The 26,228-nt window shown below is 44.6% G+C and overlaps 1 protein-coding gene across 1 annotated transcript in view; it reads right to left on the bottom strand.

Moving 5' to 3' along the window:
- Nucleotides 1-10,979: 10,979 nt before the first annotated feature.
- The window catches only part of ONECUT2 (one cut homeobox 2), a 55,462-nt gene continuing 40,213 nt past the window's right edge, over nucleotides 10,980-26,228 (bottom strand). The window contains exon 2 of the mRNA XM_043444337.1: nucleotides 10,980-23,195. Within this exon, the coding sequence (XP_043300272.1) occupies nucleotides 22,909-23,195 (287 nt within the window). The 3' untranslated portion in view covers nucleotides 10,980-22,908. The remainder of the gene's footprint in view (nucleotides 23,196-26,228) is intronic.

The raw sequence follows: 26,228 nt of genomic DNA, 5'->3' as shown, positions 1-26,228 counted from the left end.
CTGATTGTGGAAACCCTGCACGTGTGGGGGCATTAAATTCACTGTGATTTTCTTCTTGGGCCTCAGTGTGGAGCCGAGGCAGCAGAGCAGGATAAATTTCAGGCTGGGGTGTTTCATGGTATGTGGAATGGGAGCCAGCAGAGGTGAAGGAATTGAAGGGCTTGGAAACAGCATCGCTAGAGAGCTTGTTCAGCATTCTAGACTGGATAAGAAGGGAAATCAAGATGGCAAGAGCCTGATTAACTGACAGAACAGCGCAGGTTGGGAAAATCTCCTTTGAGAATAGATATGATAAGATATTATTTGTGATAATGGTTTCAAGTCATTCCTAGTCAAATCTGCTGGAGAAGGTGTGTGATCAAATAGGAAGCTGTAAGATTAAAAACAACCGTAAAAACCAAGGTTGCATGTTGAAGTAGAGGAGCTGGGTTTTCTTTTGTGATCATTAACCTGGCATTGGAATTAATCCTACAGAGTCTCCAAACACATGTGAACCAGGGGGGGTGCTTTTGGTGTGGGAGGTTTGTCCCTCAAGTTGGATATGTACATGCACTATTGTGATTTAGAATAAGAAATATATTTGTCTTCATCCCATTTCTAGCAGAGCTCCTAAATCCTTTGAGACATCCTAAGTGATGGGAGCTTAAAGGTGTCTTTTAGGTTAATCAGGTGATTTTTGGAAGGCTCCTGAGGTCGGGGGTTAGCAGTCAGGAGAACCACGCGCCTGAGCTCCTGGAGCACAGCCAGGTCCTGAGAACCAGCCCTGCGATCAGAGAACTGGAGCTTCCAGCCCCGCTGCCAGACCTCCTGGGAGCGGAACAGAGGCTGGAGACTGAGTCCAGTCGCCGGTGGTCAATGACATAATCAGTCATGCCCGTGTGGTGAAGCCTCCTTTAACACCCCAAGGGAAAGTGTTCTGAGAGCTTCCTGGCTGGTGAGCACGCGGAGATTCTGGGAGAGGGGTGGCTTAGAGATGGCGTGGGAGCTCCGCGCCCCTTTCCCACCCCTTGCCCTGTGCATCACTCGTCCATCTGCCTGTTTCCGAGTCTAGTAAGGAAAGCGTTTCTCTGAGTTCTGTGAGCCCCTCTGGCAAATTAATCACACCTAAGGAAGGGGGTCTTGGAAACCTGCAATCAATATCTGGTTGATGAGCAGAGGCATCTGAAGTGGGGGTGGGGGTGGTTTTATAGGGCTGAGCCCTTCACCTGTGGGATCTGATGCTGTGACTGGTAGGTAGTATCAGAATCGTGTTCACTGAAGGATGAACAGCTGGCGCCTGACAACCACTTGTTTCTTGGATATGTGGGGAACACCCTCCCACATCAGAATTCAGGTGTAGAACCCCATTCACACATCTAGATTAGTTGTTTAAACACATTCATGTTACTTTACACTGTTATTTAAGCATGTTAGGTATGCACCTTGACCCTCACCTGGATTATGAGCTCCTGAAGGAATGTGGATTATTCTACAATTTTTGTGTGCTTTTGGTTGCTTAACATAGATGTTGGACCCCAAAGAAAGTGCTCCTAATTACTTGCGAAAGGAATCTGAAGGAAACGTACTTCTCTTGAGAATAAATACACAGCAAATGCTGGACGGTTTGGACTCTTACCAACGTAGAAGCCCTGGGAGTGGGCTTCTCTGATATTCAGCTGTTGAGAATCATTGAAATTCAGCCGCAGTGCTGGCGCATTCGAAAGAGGCCTGATCAAAATGCAAAGTTTGTGCTGTCTCCAGTGACTTCAGCCAAGTCAAAATAAGGCTAGAGGGGAAAAAAACTTTTTTTTTTCCCTAAAACTTCACACAAGGAGAAAGCAAAAAGTTTCTCAAGTTTCTGAGAAATGACTAGTATTTCCAAAATAGGGTTTGATTAGGAATGTGAGAAACCAAAGTGGTAGAAAATTAATGAGGCAAGTGGGAAGCACGGGTTACCTTCCTCGGGCTTGGAGGGAGCGATAGAAATGCAAATATAAAGCTCAGGCTGGCTAGAAACACCTAGAGGCAGAATCAATTTTACTGTTGGAGGAGGACTGCCTTTGCTATAGGTTGAAAGCAGAGAGGTAGCTTGCTTTCAACATTCTCAAGAAATGACAAGTAAATGGATTGAAAATCATTGCTTTTGCCAACCCACCCTTTCCTGTTCTGGATACAGTTTTGCAAGCCCAAGTGCTAATGAGCTTGTGATGGTATCTGGCCTGGGAAGTAGGAGAGGCGGAAATCTAGGGCTGGTGGTGAGCAGGCCAGGGTGGGGGGCGTTCAGCATGGGGGCATGGGGGGGGCTCTGGGGGGAGCCTGAAGCCACGAGAGGAAGGGCATCAAAGGAAAACCTCATCTGCTTCCGAGTTGTGCTGCAGGCCTGCTCCGCACACACTGTGTGCACGTGTGTGCTATCGATCTGATGACTGCTTTTTTTTTTTCCCCTATCGTGTTGAGGATTAAAGCATATTTAGGGAATGCTGTATGGAATTGCTGAGACTGGAACTTTCCTGGCAACTCTGGGGTTGTCATCTCTGTTAATAGGTGACTTTTCACAAAGATAGGGCTGCTCCTTCCGAGTCCGAACGAGGGAAGGCCCGAGGGGCGAAGGGAGGCAGGTTTCAGCTCTGTGCCACTGTGGGGTCTCTAGGCTCTCTCTAGAGCTGCGCTGAGCTGGAGATTCTGAAAAGATGGGGAACTGGAGGCAGGGAGTAGGGAATAGGAAAGGGACCCCACTCTGCAGGCAGTGATTGCCTTCCAAAGTGGATGGCATGGAAAGGAGGAAAAAGAGTAATTTTTTAGTGGAGAAAACTGACCAACACTACCTCAGCCGGTGGTCAAGGTCAACCTCAACCACAGTAAGTCATGCTGATACTATAAGCCCTTGATCTGATGTGATGAGATGGCACTTTACCTTTGCGGTCTTCCTCCCCCAAACCCATGACTTCAGTTCTAATCATTAGAAAAATGTCAGATGAAACCCAATAAAGGGGGTAGTCTACAAAATACCTGACCAGTCCTCCTCAAAACGGTCCAGATGAGATCCAGCAATTCTACTTCTGGATATTTATCTGAAAAAAGGAAAGACTTTAATTTGAAGAGACATCTATACCCCCATGTTCATTGCAGCACTATTTGTAACAGCCAAGCTATGGGAAAGCCTAAGTGTCCACTGATGGATGAACAAATCGAGAAAGTGTGTGTGTGTGTGTGTAAATAATATATAAAATGGAATATTATTCAGCTATGAAGAAGACGGGAAACTGGCCATTTACCGCAACATGGATGGAGCTTGATGGCGTTATTCTAAGTGAAATAAGTCAAACAGAGAAAGACAAATACCATATGGTCTCACTTGTATGTAGAATCTTAAAAAAGTAAATAAACAAACTGAGCTCATAGATACAGAGAAGAGACGGTGCTCACCAGAGGCAGGGGGCTGGTAGCATTGGGGGGGGGTGGGTACCAAATGGATGAAAGGAGTCAAAAAACTTTCACCTATAAACAAGTCATGGGGATGTAATATACAACAAGGTGACTATAGTTAATAACACAGCATTGCATATTTGAAAGTTGCTGAGAGTAAATCTTAAAAATTCTCATCACAAGAAAAATACTTTTGTAAGTTTGTACGGTAATGGATGGTAACTAGACTTAGTGTGGTAATTATTGTGCAACATACACAAATATCGAATCATTATATTGTGTACCTGAAACTAATATAATGTCACATGTCAATGATGCCTCAATTTTTTTAAAAAGGGAAAAATGGTCAAGTTCATAAAAAATAAGGAAACTCTGAGAAATTAAAGGGGCCTCAGAAGACATGGGGCCTAAATGTAACATGGAATTCTGAGGCAGGGAAAGGATATTAGGTAAAAACTAAGGAAATCTGAATGAAATATGGATGTTAATAATGTGCCACTGTTGGTTCATTAATGGTAAACAATGATTCATACTAATGTAAAATGTTGATAGTGGTGGAAACTGGTTACTGGGCATATGGGAACTTCTCAGTACTATCTTCACATTTTTTCTGTAAATCTAAAACTTCTAAAAATTTTATTAAAAAAATTAATGTCTACATGAAAAGATGCTCAACATTGTTAATCATTTGTTGGTTAGTCTTTAGGGAAATGCAGATCAAAACCAGGATGAGATCTGCCTTCATACTCACTAGGATGGCTAAAATAAAAAATAATAATAAAAAAAAGTGAATGTTGATGAGGATAGAGAGAAATTGGAACCCTTTCACAGTATTGGTAGAAAGTATCAAATGAGGCAGCTGTCAAGGAAATTCATGAGGAAAGAATAGTCTTTTCAGCTGATGTGCTGAGAATATGAAGAATACGTGAAGAGGGAAGTTAGTCTGCCTTCTACCATATCCAAAACTTAGAGGAGAGCAAAGACCCGCACAGAAAAGCGAAAATCATTAGACGCTTTGCAGAAAACCTAAGTGTCCAAGCTTCATGACCTTGAGTGAGGAAATGGTTCCTTAGACATGACATCAAAACACAGACTGGCAAGAAGAGGATGATGTCAACCGGGAAAAGCAAAGATGAACTGGACCCCGGGGGGTGAGCAGGTACCCACACTGTCTCTCACTGTCTCCAGACCGACCTCCCCGATGCAAGTGGTGCAGGAAGAGCTACACCCTCATCCCAGAGCTGCAGTCACCGGCCCAGCAGGTCAGAGGCTCCCGCTTTGGGGTGCATCTGTCCGGGAGCCCTGTACCCACCGAGGGCCTTACTTAACCCAAAGAACACATCGTGCACTTTGGGGCTTCGGGCACATGTGTGTGAGAGCAGCTCACTTCCGTATCACACACTCGAAAGGCAAGGAAATGGCCAAGTGTGGCTTCGTCCTGAGCACAGTGTGGCTAGGTTGGTCTGGAAGGTGCAGCTGCTTCTCTGGGCAGGGGAGGCCAGCTGCACCTTTGGGCCGGCGGGCCTTGGGCCGGCCTTCTTCAGCCCAGTGAGGACAAGGACCCGGGGCCTCTTGCCTTCTGCCCTGCCCCGCCCTGCGGGTGGAGGCGGGCCATCTACCCCAGCCGAGCCAAAGTCTGAGTGGGACCACATCCCTCACGTCCTTTCCCTCTGCTAGACCCCACGTAGAAGCAGAGCAAGTCTTACCAGGTCACAATAGCTCAGTCTCTTGTTGTAAAAAAAAATCTGGTTTAGAAAACAGCTGGGTCTTGGAGATGCCTCCCCTTACATTCCTCCCCCCGCCCAGGGGGGTGTCTGGCATTTTCATGGGAAGGGAGAGTAACGGGGCCCGTAAGTAGGTGTCCTGGTGGGGTGAGGAGGGAGAGGCTGGGCAGAAGTGAGAAGGTAGTATGGATGCATAGACACTGCCTGGTGTCAAGTAGCTAGTGGGAAGCCGCGGTACAGTGCGGGGAACTCGGCTCCGTGCGCTGGGATGACCTCAGGGGGCGGGATGGGGGCTCCCGGGGGCTCCAGGGGGAGGGGACACATGGATACACGAGCTGATTCACACTGTGGTAGGGCGGAGAGTAACCAACACTAAGCAGTGATGCTCCAACAACAACCAAACTAATACAAATAAGTCGTCGTTGTAGGCTCGGTCCCCTGGGAGGCAGACTCAGACACCGAGATCCACATGCAGGTTTATTGGGATCTGCTTTTGGGAGCAACCCCGGTGGGTGCGGAGGAAAGCAGGACTGAACAGAGGCAACGTTGGCTGGCGGTCTGGGGGGTAAGTTCAGCCCAGCAGGGTTATATTAGGAAGCCCCTTTGGTCACAATCCAATCCAAGCCGATTTATGTTCTCCAACTCAGCTCTACCAAAAACACAGGTTAAAAATGTTCATGTTTAATTTTTGTGTCTTATTTCTTAATTAGTTCTAAGCTTGAAGGAGAAGACAGGAGAATTATTTATTGGTCTCCCGAAGATGCTGAAGATGAAGGTAATAATGACAATAACAGTGATGATGATATCAAGGACCACATAAATCTCAAATGAGGTTACTCAAAAATAATCCTGTTAGGAGATGTATTTGTAGCCACCGGTTTGTACCAACAACCTGCTACTTTCTTTGTGGTTTCAGTTCTGCAGCTCTTAGTGTCCTTTAAAAATTCATTTTTGTGGGCACTTTGAGTACCCACAGCCAACAGTGAGATCTTACCTGCACTTCTGTAGGCTTCTCTGTGGTCTGGGAAGTCCCAAATCATTTCTTGTCATCTCCATGGAGTTCCACACGAATGTCCTGGATGGAGTTCCCAAGAGCGGAATGAAGACTTGGAGCTGCGAGCAACTTCTCAGTAATCACAGAACCAGTGTTCAGTCATGAACACATCTGGGGGAGATGCTAGAAGGACCTTTGAACTGCTGGTCTTCACTTCCACCCATCTCTGCTGCTTAACAAACAGGACTTCCTATTGAAGGAACCCAGGAGTAGGAGCCCCAAGCTGTGATTACTCAACTCTGCAGTTAATCCAAGGAAACTCTGCAGAAATAGGAGCTCAGCCCTGGAGTCAGGCTGCCTCGTGAGTGACCCGCAGCAAGTTACCTGATCTCTCAACACCTGGTCCTTCGTCTGTAATGTGGAGGTAATTATAGTACCTGCCTTATAAGGCAGTCGGGAGAACTAGATGAGATAAATGGTGTCAAATGTTTTGCACAATGTCTCATACCTGGAAACTGTCCATCCATGTGAGTTGTTATTATTAGGTGAGTATGAAACTGTTTGCACTTAATTATTCCATGAGAAGAATAATACCTGCACTACTGGTTGCAGGAAAAATAAGATGAATAAATAAAGGAATAGAAAGTAATTTTTATTTTGTTTACCTTTTTGGCTGCTCTGTACAGCCTGCGGGATCTTAGTTCTCTGATCAGGGATTGAACCCGTGCCCCTTGCAGTTAAGAAGCATGGATATTTAACCACGGGAGCAAGTCCCCAAAAGTAGTTCTTAAATGCCAACGTAAAGGATTGCTATTTGTATGGAAATTCACATATACTCTCCGATCTTTTCTAACAGAGGATGTGAATAAACGCTGAACTGTCGTCATAACGACCCTGGTTTACGGTAGCAGGCTGAGCACAGAGAGTGTGGTGTAGTGCGTGTGTTCAAGCTTCAGCCTGGGGGCAGTAAATTGTCCTCAACAAGGGTGTGCAGCCTCAGCTGGTCAGGGGACATGGTTCCTGAGGGGTCTTATTCCTGGCAGCCACTGCTCATGTCTGGGCTTCAGCCATCCACATCTCAGTCCATGTCAGGCTCTGCTAATTAGCACACTTAATGCCAAAATTGACATCTTAATGGTGAAAATTGTAGCCTATCAACTATTAGGGGAAATGTGACCAATGGACTTTGGTGACTAGTAAGATTAAAGGTATTAAGATAGATAGGTTGGAGAACCCCTCCTGCCCTCCCTTGCCTTCACAGAATGTAAGAATCCACGAAATTTCTCACCTGGACCCTGGGGGAATGCAAGGGAGGTCTGATTCCTAAAGGAATCTGTGTCCCATTTCTGGTTTAGGAGGCTCATATGGAATCTGATGCTCATATGGAATCTGTATAAAGTTAGGATGAGTTACCGCTAAAGTTTTTTTTTTTTTTTTTTAAATCTCTGTGGGTTAAGAAACAGGTCATCTTTACAGGGGCATCCCTAACCCTTTGTAACCGATGGGAGGGATAACGGATTTGGTGATGATAAAACCTGCCTTGCATCCTTTAAGAGGTAAGAAGTTGCTGTCTTACGAAGCAGAGCAACTTGACTGTTCTTTATGAAACCACAATGGGAAGCAGCAGGGAGAAGGAGACTCAGACCTTTCCATGAAAAGAGAAAGAGGCCAGCTGAGACATGGTCAGTGAATGAAAGCAGTTTATTTGACATTAATTGCAGAATTTACAGCACTACCATTTAATGATAGGAATAAAAATAGAATCCAGTGTAAGTAATGTTGCAGACAAAACACCAGGGTGGGAAATGAGCAGAACTGAAAATGCAATTAACATTCAAAGAAATCTTTCAAAGGACTGGGCGCTTATCAAGGAGTGAGCAGCCCTGAGCATGGCGTTGTTCTCCTCTTCCCCAGAATTTCAGGGCAGCCACCAAACATTCACCCTGTTGACCATCCCTGGAAAATCTTTCAGCACAGTCTGCCTTAACAGGTCTGAGATGGGGTAAAATCTGGGTAATAATATGCTTTGTCAGTATAGCTGAGGGTTAAAAGGAAATAATGTGAATTAACTAGTGTGTGATTTTGTTTTTTCAAAATGGAAGGGAATGCAAATTTTAGGATTGTGTTTTCCTGATTTTAGGTAGGAGAGGTGAGGTCTCCTACCTAAGATAAAAGAGGTCACTTTTACTTTGGCCGGAAGTAAAAGTTCAAAGTTTTCCTCTATGACTTTCTTGGGGATAATGGCTGTAAAAGCAAGGAGACAGAGCAAGAGGTTTGTATGTGACTCTCTGATCTCTTCTCTTAGAGTCTGGGTGGAGACCTAGCAAACGTACCTGGATTTCTACTAAAGGGCTGGATTTCTGGAAAAGCTGATGGAGAAGCCCCGTGACTGAGTGTGGGCCCTGATGGTATAGCCATTTGCCTGTGACTTAATGAGTCTTTTCTTCCCCTTCTAAAACTTTAAACAGAGCTGGGACAAATTCTTCTCTCTGTTCTTCCTTTTCCTTCTCTCATTTTAGTCACTTTCAAAGTCATACAGCAATCAAAAGCTTGGAAAGAAGGATTCAAGACCCACAGGCCAGCGTGCAAAATTAAAAGGCATTTTTAATACCCAGTGTAACACCTCTGAGGTCATCAGGGCCCAAAGGGAGGAAAGAGCCCTAACTGATTTGATCCCAAGAAGAAAAACCGATGGAAGGTATTGGAACTTGTTCTCACTCACTTTGGTGGAAGGACAGTTTCTCTAGTAAGAGGTCATCGACCAAGTAAGAGTCTACAGCACCTGTGCCAGTAAAATATTAATTTGGGTAGAAATATTAGAATAAAGGATGAAAAAAACGGCCAGGCTTTTTCTCTGCGGTCCGGGGAAACACCTTCTTGGAGAAAAGCAAAGGATGAAGAAGCGAACTGCTGGGAATGCTGGTCAATTCTGAATCATCTTTATGAAGTTCTTTGGCATCTGAGACCAGAGGAGACTCAATGGCTCCAGGACTAAGCGAGTGAAAATAAGAGAAGGTGATTGGAGGTGTGGGTTGAAAGAGGAACCAACACCAAGATTAAGTCTGTATCCTCAGTTCCTGCCTGCCAAATGCAGACGTTCTTTATCATTTTGTCAGTGGGAAGGTTATCTTCTTGTTTCCAGAATTCCAATTTGCCAGGTATCTTATAATCTCCTGTGGGCTTCCCAGGTGGTGCTAGTGGTAAAGAACCTGCCTGCCAACGCAGGAGATGTAAGAGACGTGGGTTCGATCCCTGGGTGGGGAAGATCCCCTGGAGGAGGAAATGGAAACCCACTCCGGTATTCCTGCCTGGAGAACCTCGTGGACCGAGAAGCCTGGTGGGCTACAGTCCATAGGGTCACAAAGAGTCGGACACGACTGAGTGAATTAACATGCACATTATAACCGTTCACGGTATGAAGTTTGCTGGCCCCATTTAGGCTTGTGTAACGCAAAAAAACGTAGTAAAGAAGGGAACTAACATTCCAGCTTCAAGGAAGCATCTGATGACGGCATGACTACCTGTTCCACAGCTGGATGGGCTTTGAAGAGTTAACTCTGATGGCCACGTAGGTTTCCTGTCATAATCCGAAAAAACTTTTGCTACATAATAATCGGATTCTTTAGCTAAATGCCAAACTGGATCAAAGCAAGGGAGATGGAAGCTTCCCAGGTGGCACCAGTGGTAAAGAACCTGCCTGTTAAGGCAGGAGACTTAAGAGATGTGGGTTTGATCCCTGGGTTGGGAGGATCCCCTGAAGAGAGCATGGCAACCCACTCCAGTATTCCTGCCTGGAGAATCCCATGGACAGGGAAGCCTGGCAGGCTATAGTCCACAGGGTTGCACAGAGTTGGACACAATTGAAGTGACTTAGCACGTGTGCAAGGGAGATGGGGGAGGCCCCCATGTGGTACAGACTTTTGAAGAGGACTTTCAAACAGAGATAAAAGTAGGCATTGATGGGCCATGTTCTCGGTTGGCTCCATAGCTGTGGTTCAGCCTGTCCTCTAAGAAAAACCAGTAACACAGGCAACGTGCATGGTCCCCCGAGAGAGGGGCCAGGCAGAGAGGCAGCAGCATCTCCTTTCCTCTTGTCTATTTTCCAGATCAAAGAACTGGGGATAGCCAAAATACAAACTGGAAACAACAGAAAAATCCATTCATACCTTTCTTTGTTCTCCAAATAATTGTTGGTGAAATCTACAGATGGACTCGCTAAACCAGGGTGCAGAGGAAGGGTGACGTGGCGGGGGCTCTGACTTAAACGAGCCCCGCTGCAGTGGAGGACCCGGACCCTCTGCAGCCCAGTGACGCCGCAGGTCAAGCCAACCAGATGGGCCACCCACAGCCCTGGCTGGTGGAGCCCCGCCTGAGGACAGGTGAGTGTCTGATGGGCGACCGAGGATTCGGGATGGCTACTTTGTCTTCTGGCCTTTCCTGTGAGAACCAGGGTCTGCCTTCATGCTGGCATGTGCTTAAGGCCAAGGGATCTCAGAGAGGTGTTGAGGTCCAGAGAGAGGTTAGAAAGCTTGGACCAGCTCTCTTCAAAGCTGACAGTTATGCAGATTTTGAGGAAATGGCAACCCACTCCAGTATGCTGGCATGGAGAATTCCATGGACAGAGGAGCCTGGTGGGCTGCAGTCCACGGGGTTGCAAAGAGGCAGGCACGACTGAGCAACGGACACTCTCACATTCACTTGCCCTAGAGCCAAACTCTACCTTCCAGCCCATGACCTTCCATTTCCCAGACCAGGCCCACGTGTCCCCAAGAGAGCAGGAGGGAAACCCAGGCCCAGGAGAGGCACTTCCATAGTTCTGTGTCTCCAAGGAAAAGGACATCCACCGGCACAAAGGATTGAGTAAAAACCCTTTAATAACAAAATAACATTCACGATGTAGCTACTTCAGTTGTCTGGAAAACTCAGCTTACACTTGATTCAACATATCACTTTCCACAAAGTTTTTTTTTTTTTTTTTTTAAAAAAAAAAAAGGACATAAAATGGCATAACAAAATATACCTCGAGTTTCATAAGACAAGGCTTCTTGGCAAATCCTAGTTAATAAGCCAGACCCATGCGTCTCTCGTAATAAAAACTGTTGGGCACACTCATGTCTCAGACACTCCTCTGTTTACTTTGGATTGAAAATACATTTGAACTTCATAGATTCTACAACACCTGCTTCGAGAGGATTCGTGTGTGGGTTTGTGAGGGTGAGGAGAACTTGACTGAAACATCCATTTGGTTTTATGGCGGAAGAACATAGAAAGCTTTCTGGGAGATTAAACACGATTACAATCATAAACGGTCTTAACAAAAATCGACTTTAAATTCTTGTATCCATTCCTGTCTTTGGCAGATTAATAAGGGAAGAAATCAAGACTGTCTATTACAAAGCTTTCATTATCATGATCTACTTTATAAGGCCAAATAAAATGCTTCTTGGCATTATTAATGAAAGCGCATTCTCAGTATATTCTCGTGGATGGTTGTATGAATGTGCTACCGTGGGTGATTTCCAACATTTTGCAGAGCAGGCTGCGGCCTTCCCACTGCTGTTTCCTAAGCTGCACTCCTATGCAAAATAAAGTATGCTTGGCAACTGATTTGGTTTAATGTCAAGCATGTTGATTGGGGGAATAGGTAGGAAACTTGAGAATGGGCCTCAGGACCCAAAATAAGAAAGAATAAGTTTGCCCAATCCACTGAAAGTGAAAAATACTTTTTGAGATATAGGGGCCTCAGATAATTAGGGAGTTTAAACAAAGATGGTTTTACTAAACTAGGTTTCAAAATTTCTCATACACACTTTAGGACAGATGTAACATTGTTGGGCAGAAAAGAGTAAGCTAGAATCATCTCTCACTCTAGGGAGGAAAATCCATGATATGGGTGCATAGGTGAAGCTTTGAGGAATGACCATCTATCTTTGCCCCCCAAAAACTAGAACAGCTGGTGGAGCTGTCCAGGAAAAGGGACAGAGAACCCAGAGAACAATTACTGATACTGATGCCATCTGAATTGACCTGACAAAATAGTATTCTTCCAGGAGACCAAGCATAAAGTGGCCATTCCCAAGCAAAGACTCAGGAGAGGCGAATCCCGGATCAATCTGCATCTCCATACAGGTGGCCAGTTGTGTCTGAGGTCAGGAACAGAAAGTCAAAATGACTCTCCTGTGGGAACTTAAAAACGCAGAGCTGGTTTTCAATGCTTGTTTCCAAGCTCCTCTTGTATGGAGTAAGATAGCTGGGTTATGAGAATCTGACTGGGGAATTCGAGTTGGCAAACTCAAACTTGGAATGACCCTTGTCATCACATTTGAACTCGATTTAGTCTGACTCGGTTTGAAATCCCAACAGAGGTCACGGTATTTTCGAGGTGAGACAGCTCCCAATAAAACCAATATTACCACTGTCTGAGGCTGAACTGTGTACATTTTCACAGTTTAATGTATACACAACTGTTCCACAACCGCTAACAAACAATTTGGCGCCCATGCATAAATAAAGTCCATTGAACCAAAGGGGAAGATCTAGTTCAAAATGAAAAACGTTGCTATTTAAGACCACAATGCATCACATTGCTAAATTTTTAGCCTCATGCATAAAATTATAGCACTGATTGGCAGTTGCTAATTATAATACTACACTGTTAGCACAGAACAATTAATTGTTCAGACCAAGTAGCACAAATGTAGAAAATAATAAATTTTCTTTTTCAACAGAGCAAATGAACACAGATTGTTTCTTCAGCAAAATATGAAACTGTAAACTTTGGGCTCATTCTGCAACTTTCCCCAATCCAGAATAAATAAAATTCAAAGGGGGAAAAAAAAAAACATACATTTTTTTTTTTAAGCTCACCTTTTCGTCTATTACAAAAGCACAACCTAAAACGTATAAAGCTTTTTTTTTCCTTTTTCTTTTTTTAAATCACAGTTACCAAAAGAAACAGTGAATAAGTTATTACATACGCTATAATAACATTACTCTAAACACTATTATCTATGAGGTATATCTGAGAAAATTCGGTAAGGAATTGCGCGGTCTGCATTGCCAACATGCCCAGGTTCATATTAAAGCTTTGGAACCATGAAGAACTAGAAAAGGGGGAAGAACAGGGGAGGCAGAGGAGAGACAGAGAAAGAACCTTTGGTATTAGTACAAATCTTGTTTGCAGGGTTGCATTGCAAAGCACCACAGTACAATAAGCCCACCAATTTACTGTATGGAGGCCCAGTGGAAGCTGAGGTATTCACAGGAAGGATTAAAAAAAAGCACAGAGAAGTCCAGACTGGCTAAATCGTTGCTTTGGTTCAAGCAAGGCACTCGTCCCGTGGTTACGTCACACTTTGCAAGTGAAGCATGAGGCTGAGGGGGGATTGCTGAGGAGGGGTCTGCCAACCGGGGGTGTGTCCTGTGTTCAGGCCGCCATCCGTCTCCCCGCGCTCCTTCTAGGGGCTTGGTGGCTGGAAGGCTGGGGAAGGCGGTGTTGGCTTACAGAGCACGTCGCTGCTCAACCACCAGATCGTCTTGGTCTGGGAGAACACCTGTCTCCCAGGTATTTGGAGAATGCTACTTCCAATAGGAATTTGGGAAGAAAACCAAAGCAATTTGCTATCTGAAAGTCAGGCCTTACACCTTCGCCTGGTATGGGGGGCAGATGGAGCTTGGAGCCTGTTTGGACCGGAAAGAAGATTCACATGGGTCAGTATACTGCTTGGAAACGACAGGAAGGGATAACTGGGTGTTCCTTCAAGTCTGGCAGTCTAGCTTCTAATTTCCTCTATTAGCTATTACTCACATCAATGCGTGGATTGGAGGAGTTGACTGGTCTTTTCCCTTCTTAGCTTCTTTGGGTAAATGGTCATATAAAAGCTGAAAGAGAACTACGTTAGTTGAAATGCAAAATACTAGTATTCAATAAACAACCATCCAGACTGGAGGCTGATCTTCGCGTATGTCTGAAACTCATTTGGCCAACAGTTGAGAATGATTTCACCTTGCTCTTGTACAAATCACTCTGGTGACTGAATCTTAGTGGTGAATTAATCAGTTAATTGACTCAAAAGAAACCTAAGACCAGTTCACTTCATGAGTAAGAAGGGAAAAGAGAAGTAACTTTAAGCACTTGTTTCCTAAACTGGCATATTGACTCCTCTGAAATTTTGTGGTCATCTTTTGCTCCTAATGAGTAATGCTTCAGCATCCAATGACACAAGGCTTAAACTTCTCTCATAAGTACAGAGGTGCCCTCGAAACTATGTGTTGTGTCAAGAGGAAGAGGGAAAAGCCGAACAACTTAAATGTCACATGTGTAAACGGTGATCAAATTTCCCTTCGCTGACAAATACTGATCTAAAAATATGCATAACAATTCAACTCAACAGACCAAGAATGAACTTTCTCTTCTCAATGCATCAGAAATGAAACTCACTGAATCTACAACACTCTGGAATCGGGAGGTTCAACAGTGATCTCAGTGGAACCGTGTAACTTCCAGGGCGAAAACCCCTCTCTGGGCTCTAATAAATCAAGGCTAACCACCTTGACAAGCAATTGATCTCATGTGACTTTGAGGTTCTAGCTAGATAGACACCAAAATACCTATGACTATCTCTACAGGGTAAAAATGTTCATGACAAGCTCCAAGCCCTCTTCCTCTTTCCAACGTGTGGCCCGTCTCAGGCAGAGGCGCACGACGCCCAGAAGGCTTGACTGGGCTTTGCCTCTGGGTCAGTTACTTGCCTTGGGTAACTATTTCACTCCTCTGGGCCTCCAGGGGCTGGACCAAAAACTTCCTAAGGTCCCTTCCAGCTCTACCGTTCAATGACTAGGATTCCTATCACTGGAAATCTCAACTGTGATAGCTCCAAAGTGGGGAACAGAGGTCGTGGCCGGGACCGAAGGCCACTTCGAACCAGGCTTCTTCATCAATTTGGAATTTCAGGAATCCAGTGACAGCAACATCTGAACGTGCATCCTGGACACGTGGAGGGGACAGCGAACACACGAAGAAAAATACAGAAAACATCCCTTTCCCGACCAGCAGCCACTGTCGCATAGATTAACTACTTCTTTGGGGTATCTGAGCTGTGGCCATACATGCCATACATCAGAGAGAAGAGTTAAAATTATAAAAGAGCACAAGCGAAATGCAGACCGCACAGAGAAAGAAATCTTTGGTATCTTTGGTGTCATCAACACGATTAAAATTACAAATGGAAAAAGTCAGTGAGGTAGCCTTCTTTGGTTCTCACTAGAAATAGAAAGTTTTTCCTTTTTTTTTTTTTCCTTTTTTCTGCTTTTTTTTTTTCCTTTTTTGTTTGTTGTTTTACACACACACAGAGTTCATTCTTGGAAGCAGCTAGTGTTAAGGGTTTCTTTTTGCTGTTCTGATTTTTTTTTTTTTTTAATTTTTCCAGTTTCTGTACAGAAGCCCCGAAATCCAGGCTGGTGAAGCAGGGTCTCGGCATGCGTTTTCTGAATGCACAGGTTCGGGTTGAATAGTCATTGCTTGTCCACAAACTTTGCTCTGTTGTCCGTCTGACAGCAAACAAACTGCAGTGCTTTCTGTTGTTTTAAATAAAAAATATAAACTATATCGTGCACCTTTTGCAGATGCTGAATAAGTTAAATAAATAAGTTACAATATGAAGGCTCTGAAGGCCCCAATAATTAAAAGGTGAAGTTCGCTTGGTACCAGGTGGGGCTGTGAACTTAAATAATTTAATCACTGTTACTTAAACTATTTTCAAAGTTAATTCAAGAAAGAAAAATACCTCAAAAAATTTCTTTTTTTGTAACCTGTATTTCTTCCCTGTCTGTAACAGAATTTCTCTGCTTTATAAAGCAAACCTTCAAGGGGATTCTAAAAGGGATCGCGCATCTCTGATGCACCATTGGTCTAGGTTCTGATAAATAAGCACAAAGAGTAAAATCAGAGTAAGCAAAGATGATTAAGTAATTATCAAAATCCTATACATTCAGTGTGCTAAAAACTAATTTAAATAAATTAATTACATTTATGGTACTTAGCTTGTTGGGTTATAACCCAAAGAGATAATGGGAAAAAAAAAAAAAGGTTTCTTTTGTCTTCATTTCTCAATGGACAAAACGTATAGCCTCTTTCCACAGTCTAAATGAAAATAAAGCAGAAAATTATAACCTCTGAACTTTCTCACGTTCAAAAAGACCATTCAAATGTGACAAGCATGAAAAAAAATCACCATGTCCCTCCCTCTAGCTGACACAGCCCCCCCAAGACCACATCACCATTTTCTCAACCCTGGAAACCAGAGCCCACTTTTTTCCTCATTAGTTCGTACTTGCTACTTTTTCCTTCTTTTTCCTTTTTTTTTAGGTGTGTGTTCTTTTTTCAGGTCTTTGGATTTAGCTTTAGTTAATGAGAGATCCACAACAAAGCTATTCAACCGAAGTCATCAAGCACGCACGTCACTTTTACACAGATGATTAAATAAAATCCAAGGTTTCTTAAAAGCTGAGTTTATCTTGGATGTGACCAAATGAACGGAATTCCAAGTGTATGGAATGAAGATGCTGGGATTTTTTTTCCCCCCCTGCACTTTTGTTTTCAATGGTACAATAAATAATAAAAACAGTGTATACTGTAGAAGTAGCACATACATGTGAAATGATCATTTAAAATGTATTTATTGTAACAGGGGACAGTATGTATGGACATATGGAGGTGTCTGTGCAGTCTGGACACTCACAGGTGAAGGGTGTTGCTATAGTTGCCTATGAGAATACATGGTGAAAGAGGCGTCTAAATCTGTATACACTCAAGTGGAAGATGGTACAAGGATTAGGCAAATGTATCTACCAAGGTTTACGCAGTGGGAAATATCTCTGCTAAGGCTGGAGCAGAGTGGAAGACTTCCGTGGAATGAATAGATCTGTAGACATGTGTGTTTTCCTCCATTAAAAGGGAATGAACTGGTTAATTCCAGGCAACCAAACTCAACACCGGTAAGGAAAGCTTAGGCTCTGGCTTTCACTTGCCTCCGGCTGTCAGCCTTTTTGGTATCTGAAAACAAGGAACACTTCTGGTCCCCATGGGGTTCATGGAATAGCCCATCAGCCTCAACTGTAAGTTCAGGGCCTATCTAAGTGAGGCTTTATGTTATTTCAATATTTAAAAATTTTTATAAACAATTCTGAGACTTTCTAAAACAAATAAACCAACCCTCCCTCCCCTTGGCCCTTGGAAAGAAAAAAATCATAGGTAGAAAATAGGCATTGGGACATCCATGTTTAAAGCCAACATCACTAACTAGGTAAGATTTATACAGCGAACTTGGGTACACTTGCTTCTTTTAGTAAGGATTTTGTGGCCTTATTTGAAAACTATAATCTGCTGTTGTTTTAGAGGCGACTTGGTCTTCGCTAAATGTACAAAAGCTCTCCAATCTTACAGGTAAACATCAGAATGTTATAGGCAAACCAACTGTATCCCTTTTCTGTCTACCATCTTTCACTCACTCTTCCTGGTTAGGCTAGCAAGTCTGAACCACAAGGCGTAGGCAGCAGCAACAACCAAAAACTCAGCTCTGATTTGTTAGGAATTGTGACAGTTACTGTCACAGTCCATGGGTTTGGGCTTTGGAGTCAACCTTTCTTGACCACATGGATCATCTTTTTCTCTACTTTTTCATATACTCCATTATTCTTCAACAAGACTGGGACCCAGTCTGTTCTTTTTCTATTTTTAAGAAATTCCTATTCCTACTATACAACCTCCTGAAAGTCAGAGTTCATCACAAAGGTATACTGTCACGATGCTTTAGGAACAGTATAATCAACAGACACTTTTATAATTCTACCAGCATTTTCAAAAGTGGGAAAGTGTCCCCCTGCACCCAGGTGGTAGTCATATTTTTCAAAAAGCTGTTCAACTTTAACATATCAGCATGAATAGGTGGGCACCCAGCATAAAGAAAAATGGTTGATCATCAAAAGGCATTTATGTTTGGCTCTGAAATACATCGTTTGACTTAACAAAAATGTGTGTGTGTGTGTATCAGATTTACTCCTAATTTTGATTTTATTTTAGCTAGAAATAAAAATGAGCTTGAATTTCCAGAGCCCGCAGTTGCCAGGAGCCCTCAGGAAAAGAGACCCTGCAGAGGTGATTTCTCCCAAGTGTCAGGCTGTCTGCCTTATTCCCACCTGTACTGTTAAATGTTACAACCTACACGCTATTTTACATTTTGGAAAGGCCTTTAAATATTGTGGATGAGTTTTTATTGTTGTTGCTGTTTTCTTTTTTTTAAAAAGTAATATATTGGCTCTTTTTTAAATAAAAGTTTCCTGGAATGAAAGAACTACATCCTCAGGACAAAAATCACATTGAAAACAAAAAAGGAGGCAAGCCTATTTCCCTAAAGAAATAAAGAATTTTCCAGCCAATAGCTTTTGGATTTCCATTGTCTCAAGAATGTGAATTTGGTTTGGAACTGTCCCTTCACACTGCCCTGCCCTTAACATTGCTAATGCCTGGAATTTTTCTTGGATTGAGGAAATGGATCCTAAACTATAACTAAGTCCAAAGAGTTTTTTTCTCTAAAATTGTTAACCTAAAATAAGTTTTTAAATGCTTGAGGAAAGACATACTGGGTCAAATTCCATTATAATTCAGTTTGCAGGTTTTTGCTTTTTTTCTTTCAGATTTTTAACAAATTGAAATTCTGTAGGACTTAACTTTTAAATACACAAATATATAGATACACACATATATTTATATATGTACGTAAATAATTTTTCAGAAGCAAGCACTTCTCTCTGATATGGCATTATTTGCTATGAGACATTTATCAAAACCCAAGAGGGAAGTTCTTGCCTTTTTTTTACATTATGACATCTCCCTCTGGTCCCCAGGAACACTGAGGGTGTATGTGTCTACACTTGCTTGGACCCGGGTTGAAATCTGAGGCCACGAAGGCAGCCTCTTTCAGTGTAGACATCTTCAGAGGACGCCAGAGACCCAAATGCTGAGACTGGCATGTCAAAGAATCACTAACCAAACCAAGGAGGCTTTGCTCCTCAGCCCAGTCTCGGGAAGAACAAGCATTTCCATTGGCCATGAGTCACAAAGTTTCATTAAGAAAGGCCCAAGTTGAAATTTGCTTTTATCAACCCAGTAGGAGCATCCCCCTGCTGAAATATGCTCTTTTCTTGGTTGTTTGACAAAGGAGACATGGAGAATGAGCAAGAGACGAAGCGACACAGGGCAAAGTCAAGGAACACCCTGGGTGGGATGAATTATTAAAGCCACGGAAAGTCACTCTCTTTCTGGGGCTCCAGGCTGCTGCCTCTGCAAGGGGAGACCAACGTGGAGGGGGCAAGGAGCTGGGACCACAGACAACAGGTCTTCCAAGCAGGAATCAGGGATCCTCCCTAAACCTTGCCTTGTGTTTGCTCTCCAGGACTGAGACACCCCTACCCCCCAACACTGCTGCCTCACCCCAGTGCCAGCCGTGGGCTGCACACGGGCTTGTCTAAACAAACTGGTCATTACCACCCTGAGGAAACCTGATGAACCCATTGCAGCAGGAGCTGGACTTCTGCGAGAAGTCCCTTCGGTGGATCTACTCATTGAGGGGCATCTCGAACACCCCAATGGGACAGGGCTCCTGGAGAAGACGTGTCTGGGCTGGCCTCATCTCTGTAACTGGTGGGAACGGACCACTGAGCTTCCCCAGCAGTTAGAGAAGATGAACAGGCCCCTCCCCGGCCATGGTGGATGGATGTCACTCCATCCTGATCTTGGCTGAGACAGAGAACAGAGATGACTCGAAATACACATAACACTCATTTGTCCCACGGACCCATTTATCAACACGTTAAAACGTTGACATGCTTGAACTTGACTTTCAACCTTTCCCAGGAATTTTCACAGAAATCGGAATACTCTAATTCATCCACACTCTGGGATGGCATGAGAAATGAGCAAAGCTCTGAAACTGAGTACTTAAGTGATGAAGCACTTGACAAAAACAAGACGTGAATTTGAACAGCAATAACTTTGGGTTATCACCAATATCAAGTTGAATCTATATATGTATTCATATATTATATATATCTCTTTCTTTAGAAATGCAACTTTACAGCTGATTTTTTAAAAAGCTAATAGAAAAGTAGAAACTGACAATCATTTTTACATGTCTCCCCCCACCCCCAAATGAAGCCCTGTTAGGATGTAGCGATCACATGAAGATGAGGCTTGTCAATTCCTCTATAAATTCTTTGGTTCTGTGGCTCGGGAGAGGACGCATCCCCAAGACCCCTACTCCTGACCCTCACTCTCCTTCCCTCCCCTGATGATGAAACTCTGAACACAGAAAGAACCAAGAGAAAGGGAGGGTTAAGCAAAGAACATTCAAGTGACAGTATGATTCCCCACGCTCTGCTGAGCAGAGAGAACTGCTCAGCGCCCCCAACATCTTAAAGTGGAGTTCCATGGAATCTTCTGAGAGATTCCATGTTGGGTAGAAAGCCGTAAAACAAAATGATAGGGAAACAATAAAATCAAATAAATGACCCTTTCCTCTCGTTGCTCAGAAACAAAATTGATTACCTTTACACACAGATCAATGGCGCTATTAGTATTTAAGCCAGGCAAGAGGGGATAATGAACTGAAACAAAGGTGTGAGAAATCCTCATCTTTGGTATTGTAGCTGTTGAGGTTTCTGTTGCTCTGTTCCGTGTTCTTTTGAAAAACTGCATAGGCACAAATTAAAGACAATCTTCAACTTTTAAGATTACCGCATGAGTCGTCGGATGAAGCAGCAGCCACGGAGGCTCTTCCTTATTTCTCTTCCTGTCTCAAACCCTTTTTAAAAATCTGCTTCCAAAAAATGTCCCAAGAGGTCTGTTCGAACACAGTGTGTCTCGATGTTTTTTCTGTTTCTGTTTTTTTTTTTTTTTTTTCTGGCGTGCTTCCATCTTGGTGGTGGTGGATTTTCATGGATGTCCATTTTTCTTTATTCATTTCAATGGGACAATTTTGTTTGTTGCAGAAGTAGGTGCAGAAAAAGTTTCTTTGGTTTCGATTAAGTAATTCATTAAAAAAGTCAGTCTCAAGTGTCTGTAAAGCATCATTGCAGCGTTTGGCTTGCTTTGAACACCCCTGTGGTGCCCACCTGGGGCCATTCACTGGTAAATATGCACATGGTGACCGTCGCAATCTCCTGGGGTCCTGTGGGCCCTCCTCCACTTGCTGTGGGAAGGTGACAGCCAGGAACCAGAGAGCCCCTCGCTCGGTGGCCTGGCTAACATCCGTGGCGTAGCCGGTCCACTCAGCCCAGTGATGAGCCAAATGCGAGCGCTGAAAACCATTTGGAGTTACACAGGTTTTCTGACTTCTAAAAGTAATCACAGTATTTCTTTTCAGGCTAGAAAATGGCAAGTAAGAAATGTCTTTGGTTTGCAGTATTCTGCTTCTTTGGTGTGCTGTGTTTTCCTCCAGATTTATTCAGCTGTTCTGCTAGGATGATTCAATAATGGAAGAGATTCAGGACTAGATGATGGTTATGAGTAACATGTTTGGTGGTTTGAATTCTTTATTTTTTTCCTTGCTAAGAAACACTGAAAACATCCCTATTGATGGGATGGACAAGGGAACAACCCAAATCTGAATGTGTGAGAATGTATTATGTGGTGGTCATAATGCACAATAGGAGGGACCAGGTGATGGATAACCAAGAAGGATACATTTATGATCTAAAAAAATCTAGATCTTTTAAAATGCTGCATTTGCTCTGTATACCGTAACAGTTAAATTGGCCTCCTGAGTGTGCGTTTTCATTATGTACAAACAGAATTTGTAGCAAACTGCAAAATGTGCTTGAAGCCATATTCCCAATGATTCCCTCTTGACTTCCCAATTGGTGTCTTGAAAATCCAGATGCAGTGAATCCAGAACCTCCCTCACTTCTCTATTTATCTTCGTTGTGCTTGATACTTGGCGCTCCAGTGAACTGACTTGGTTTGTTTTATTTTTTGATGGATCCAAGACCACATGAGATTTCCAGGAGGTAAGGAAAAGAAAACTGTAAACTGGATCAACTTAAAGCTTTCTAAACCGTTCAATGAAAAAAGATGCCTGAGTTGGGAAAAACAGGTCCTTGGATTTTTTTTTTTAACTTCCATATTTAAAACTTGTGCTCAGTAATTGTCATTCGGATGGTTTTTTACGTTATGGCTGTGAACGTTGGTGAACTACGGTTTGATGAAGCTAAGCACTTGGAAAGCAAATGAGGTCATTCTTGTTGCTAGATTCTTCTCTTACTGTAGCATCTTGGGAACCCAAACTCAAGAGTCCTTGTACAAGCCAGATTCCTACTACTGACTCATAGGAACGCTGACTCCAAGGGGCTGACAGGACCCCAACTGGGATGCTGACATTCTAAGCAACCCTGCTTGGCTGACACTGGGCTGGAATTGACTTGTTCTAGGAAGGCCCCATTTGGGTTCCTGGGGTGCTTAGCACGCTCGCTCAGAGGACAATGTCCGGTTCAAAGAGATTAGTTTTCAGCTTGCACGTGGACTCCATAGCCATTAAAAACAAACGAACGAAAAAGAACACCTGGCCTATGATTACAGCTAGAATAGAAAAGTTTCTTTTCAAGAGAATTGTGCTTTCAAATCACCAGTGAAGGGCCCCAGCTAAGAATCCGGTGTCTCTTTCCTCTGCGTTTTCTTTGGGTATCGGGTGTCCTCGTCGGGAGGCGGCTTGTGCCCAGCCGGGAGGCCTTCCGTCACGCTTTGGTGCAGGCGCCCGAGGCGGAGGAGGCGCCGCCCGAGCTCAGGTCGTCCTGCCACTTCTCCAGGCTGCGGCGCCGGGCGTTCATGAAGAAGTTGCTGACGGTCGTGAGCTCCAGGCCCAGCTGCTGGGAAATGGTGATCTGCATCTCTTTGGACGGGCGCTTGTTCTCCTTGAAGATGGCGAAGAGCGTTCGGCGTTGGAGGTCAGTGAACACCAGGCGGGATTTCTTCTGGGAATTGTTCCTGTCCTTGTTGGGCTCTTGCTCTTTGCGTTTGCACGCTGGAAGCGGAAGAGAAGGAGCAGAGAGTCAGGGTGAGGCTGAGACCCGACCCCCCGCCCCGAGCTGATGGACTGAGAACACAGACAGCCTTGCAGAGCGGATGTAGACCGTCAAACCTGGCTGCCAGTAACCAGCCTTCCCAGTTCATCTCTGGGTGATGGAAGGCATCCGTTAGTGGGGGGACGGAGGGAGGAGGAAAGAACAGAGCTGTTCTGCACACTTGGGTCTTTGAACCAAATGCTGTTGCTTTCTCTTTCACCCCCGCCCGCGCACCCCCACCCCCTTAAAACTCTTCATCTGTGAAATCGGGTGTTCTGAAGAAAAGGACCCCTTCCCCTGGAGGAAGCCTGCTTACCCGGTTCCTCTTTCACAGGCTCCCTCTAGAACTGCAGAGAGCCGAGCCACGTGACTTTCTGGAGTCGAAACTTAAAAGTGGCGTCATTTCTCAAAATCAAACCTTCCACCCACGTGACTCAAAAAGTTGTGAACAGAAGGAAAGGAGTGACGGCATGATCCCAACCCCAAAGCCCCTTCTTCTAGACGTTGGAAAAAGTTAACACACACACACACACACACACACAAACCCACATAAAATCAAACAGGCAGGGAAAGTCCATGAAAAAGTTGGTTTAACCAGTTGTAATTTGGCTGGTCTGAGGTGAAGCTAGTACATGAAGACCAGGGTTGAGGTTGGCAGAAGAACCCACATTTGCAGGGCATCAGCTTAGAGCCTGAGATATGTGAATAAGTAGATGGAGAGTGCCTGATTCAGTAGCTGGGTCTCCCCACCGGGGCTCCCAGCACACTTCAGTATGTCTCATTGCCTCTGCTTACCCTACAAGTTCCTGGAAGGCGGGCATCAGGTCTGTGTGATGCTCCCGACTGGCTCTTTTTGGAACCGTGGACACAACTGAATGCCCGGGATGCTGGGGACAAGTGGTGTCTTGGCTCTTTCAGGAATGTGCACATTTCACAGATGGAGCAGGTCCCCGAAAAGTAACCTCTGATGGCTAGTGCAGAGCATACGAGTCACAGGTTCAAACACGAGAACACTGGACAGAAACCTCAGCTCATCTGAAGTTTCTGTGTAGCCTCAACAGCCGACTCATCGGAAGAGACTGATGCTGGGAAAGACTGAAGGCAAAAGCTGAAGAGGGTGGCAGAGGATGTGACGGTTGGATCAGACAGCATCACCGACTCAATGGACCTGAGTCTGAACAAACTCTGGGAGACAGTGAAGGACAAGGGAGCCTGGAGTGCTGCAGTCCATGGGGTCGCAAAGAGTCAGACACAACTTAGCGACTGAACAACAACAGACACAGCTAATCCAGGAAAGGCCCTCAAGGAGGGAGCAGAAGTCTAGCTTTGAGCATCCTTCCCTGAATCAGCTCCTACTGGACACTCTGGCCCCAGCTGAGCGCTCCTTGGACTCTTCTGACATTCCCCCAAGGCGAGCTGTCTGGAGTACTGTCTGGAAGCCTTTTCAGACTTCTCAAAAGCCCTGATTTGTGAGTCTTGCCTCTGAGCTTTGGGTCAGGTCATTTTTTACTCTGGATTCTGCAAGGAGAATGAGCTGTAGCGGGGGCTGCGGTGGTGTGAGTATCAGGGGAACATCCTTCAAACGTCTGGGTCTTAGGATTTAACCTGAGGACCAACACTCAGAGGAAAGATATTCTGGAAGCTGAACTCCCCCCGGCCCAACTGGCCAGCCACCCTGTTGGATGCCATCGGCCATAAAGGGCTCACTCCTGAAATAAGAGAGAAGCTGTGAGAAAGGGCAGGGGCAGGAGAGCACTCCAAAAGTAAAACTGTTGGGCGGCATCAGCTCCGCTAAACCCTCTCTCTCCTCCTGACTTTTCCTTCTCTTACTTCCAAAAGTAATCAGATTACCTTTGAAAATTAAACACAACACACACATGAAAGTGAAAGGCACTCAGTCCTGTCTGACTCTTTGCGACCCCATGAACTACAGATTCCACAGAATTCTCCAGGCCAGAAAACTGGAGTGGGTAGCCTTTCCCTTCTCCAGGGAATCTTCCCAACCCAGGGATCGAACCCAGGTCTCCTGCATTGCAGGTGGATTCTTTACCAGCTGAGCCACCGGGGAAGCCCACATATACACACCTGTAAGAAACAATTTGTTTCATTCCAAACCCAGATCTCTTGGAAAGTTTGGACTCTCAGTTAAAGGGCACTTGCCCTGCAATGGGAACTCAGAAAGGGCTGAAACGGCTCACAGTTACTCTTTTCCCATTGGAACTTCCCAGTTAAGATTTCTTCTTTGATTATCCCTGGGAGGATTTTAGACTTTAGTCGGATTTTGGATATTTACTTTAGCCTTGTTGGTAAACTTAATCTCTCTAGTGCAATCCTCTACAACCGTGCTTCTAAAGTTCAGAGTGGGGACTTCCCTGGTGGTCCACTGGTTAAGAATCCAACTGCCAATGCAGGGGACATGGGTTCGATCCCTGGTCCAGAAGTTTCCTTATGCTACAAGGCAACTAAGCCTGTGTGTCACAGTTACTGAGGCCCACACGCCCTAGAGCCTGTGCTCCACACCAAGAGACCACCTCAGTGAGAAGCCTGCACATCGCAACTAGAGAGCAGCCCCTGCTCGCCACAGCCAGAGAAAGCCTCCCTGCCGCAATGGAGACCCAGCGCAGCCTAAATAAATAGATACTAAAAAAACAAAGTTGATCTGCTCAGGGATTATCTGGGAAGCTCGTTCAAACGCAGGATCGGAAGCGGTCAACCTGGGTGGGGCCCAGCAGCCTGCATCTCTAATGAGCTTCCAGGTGACGCGGCCGCTCCACATCCTGCTCTTGCTTGACCACGTCCAGCCTTCCTTGATTCACAAACCTAACATTCCAGGTGCCTGTGCAATATTGTTCTTTATAGCATCAGCCTTGACTTTCACCACCAGACACCTCCATGACTGAGCGTCACTTCTGTTTTGGCCCCGCCGCTTCCGCTTCCTTCTCTCTGGAGCTGTGAGGAGTTGCCCTCCACTCTTCCCCAGCAGCATACTGGAT

This window comes from Cervus canadensis, chromosome 23, assembly GCF_019320065.1.
Source record: "Cervus canadensis isolate Bull #8, Minnesota chromosome 23, ASM1932006v1, whole genome shotgun sequence".
In the NCBI taxonomy this organism is placed as follows: Eukaryota; Metazoa; Chordata; class Mammalia; order Artiodactyla; family Cervidae; genus Cervus; species Cervus canadensis.
The sequence above is the reverse complement of the archived record's forward strand: the minus strand, read 5'-3'. Positions and strand labels throughout refer to the sequence as shown.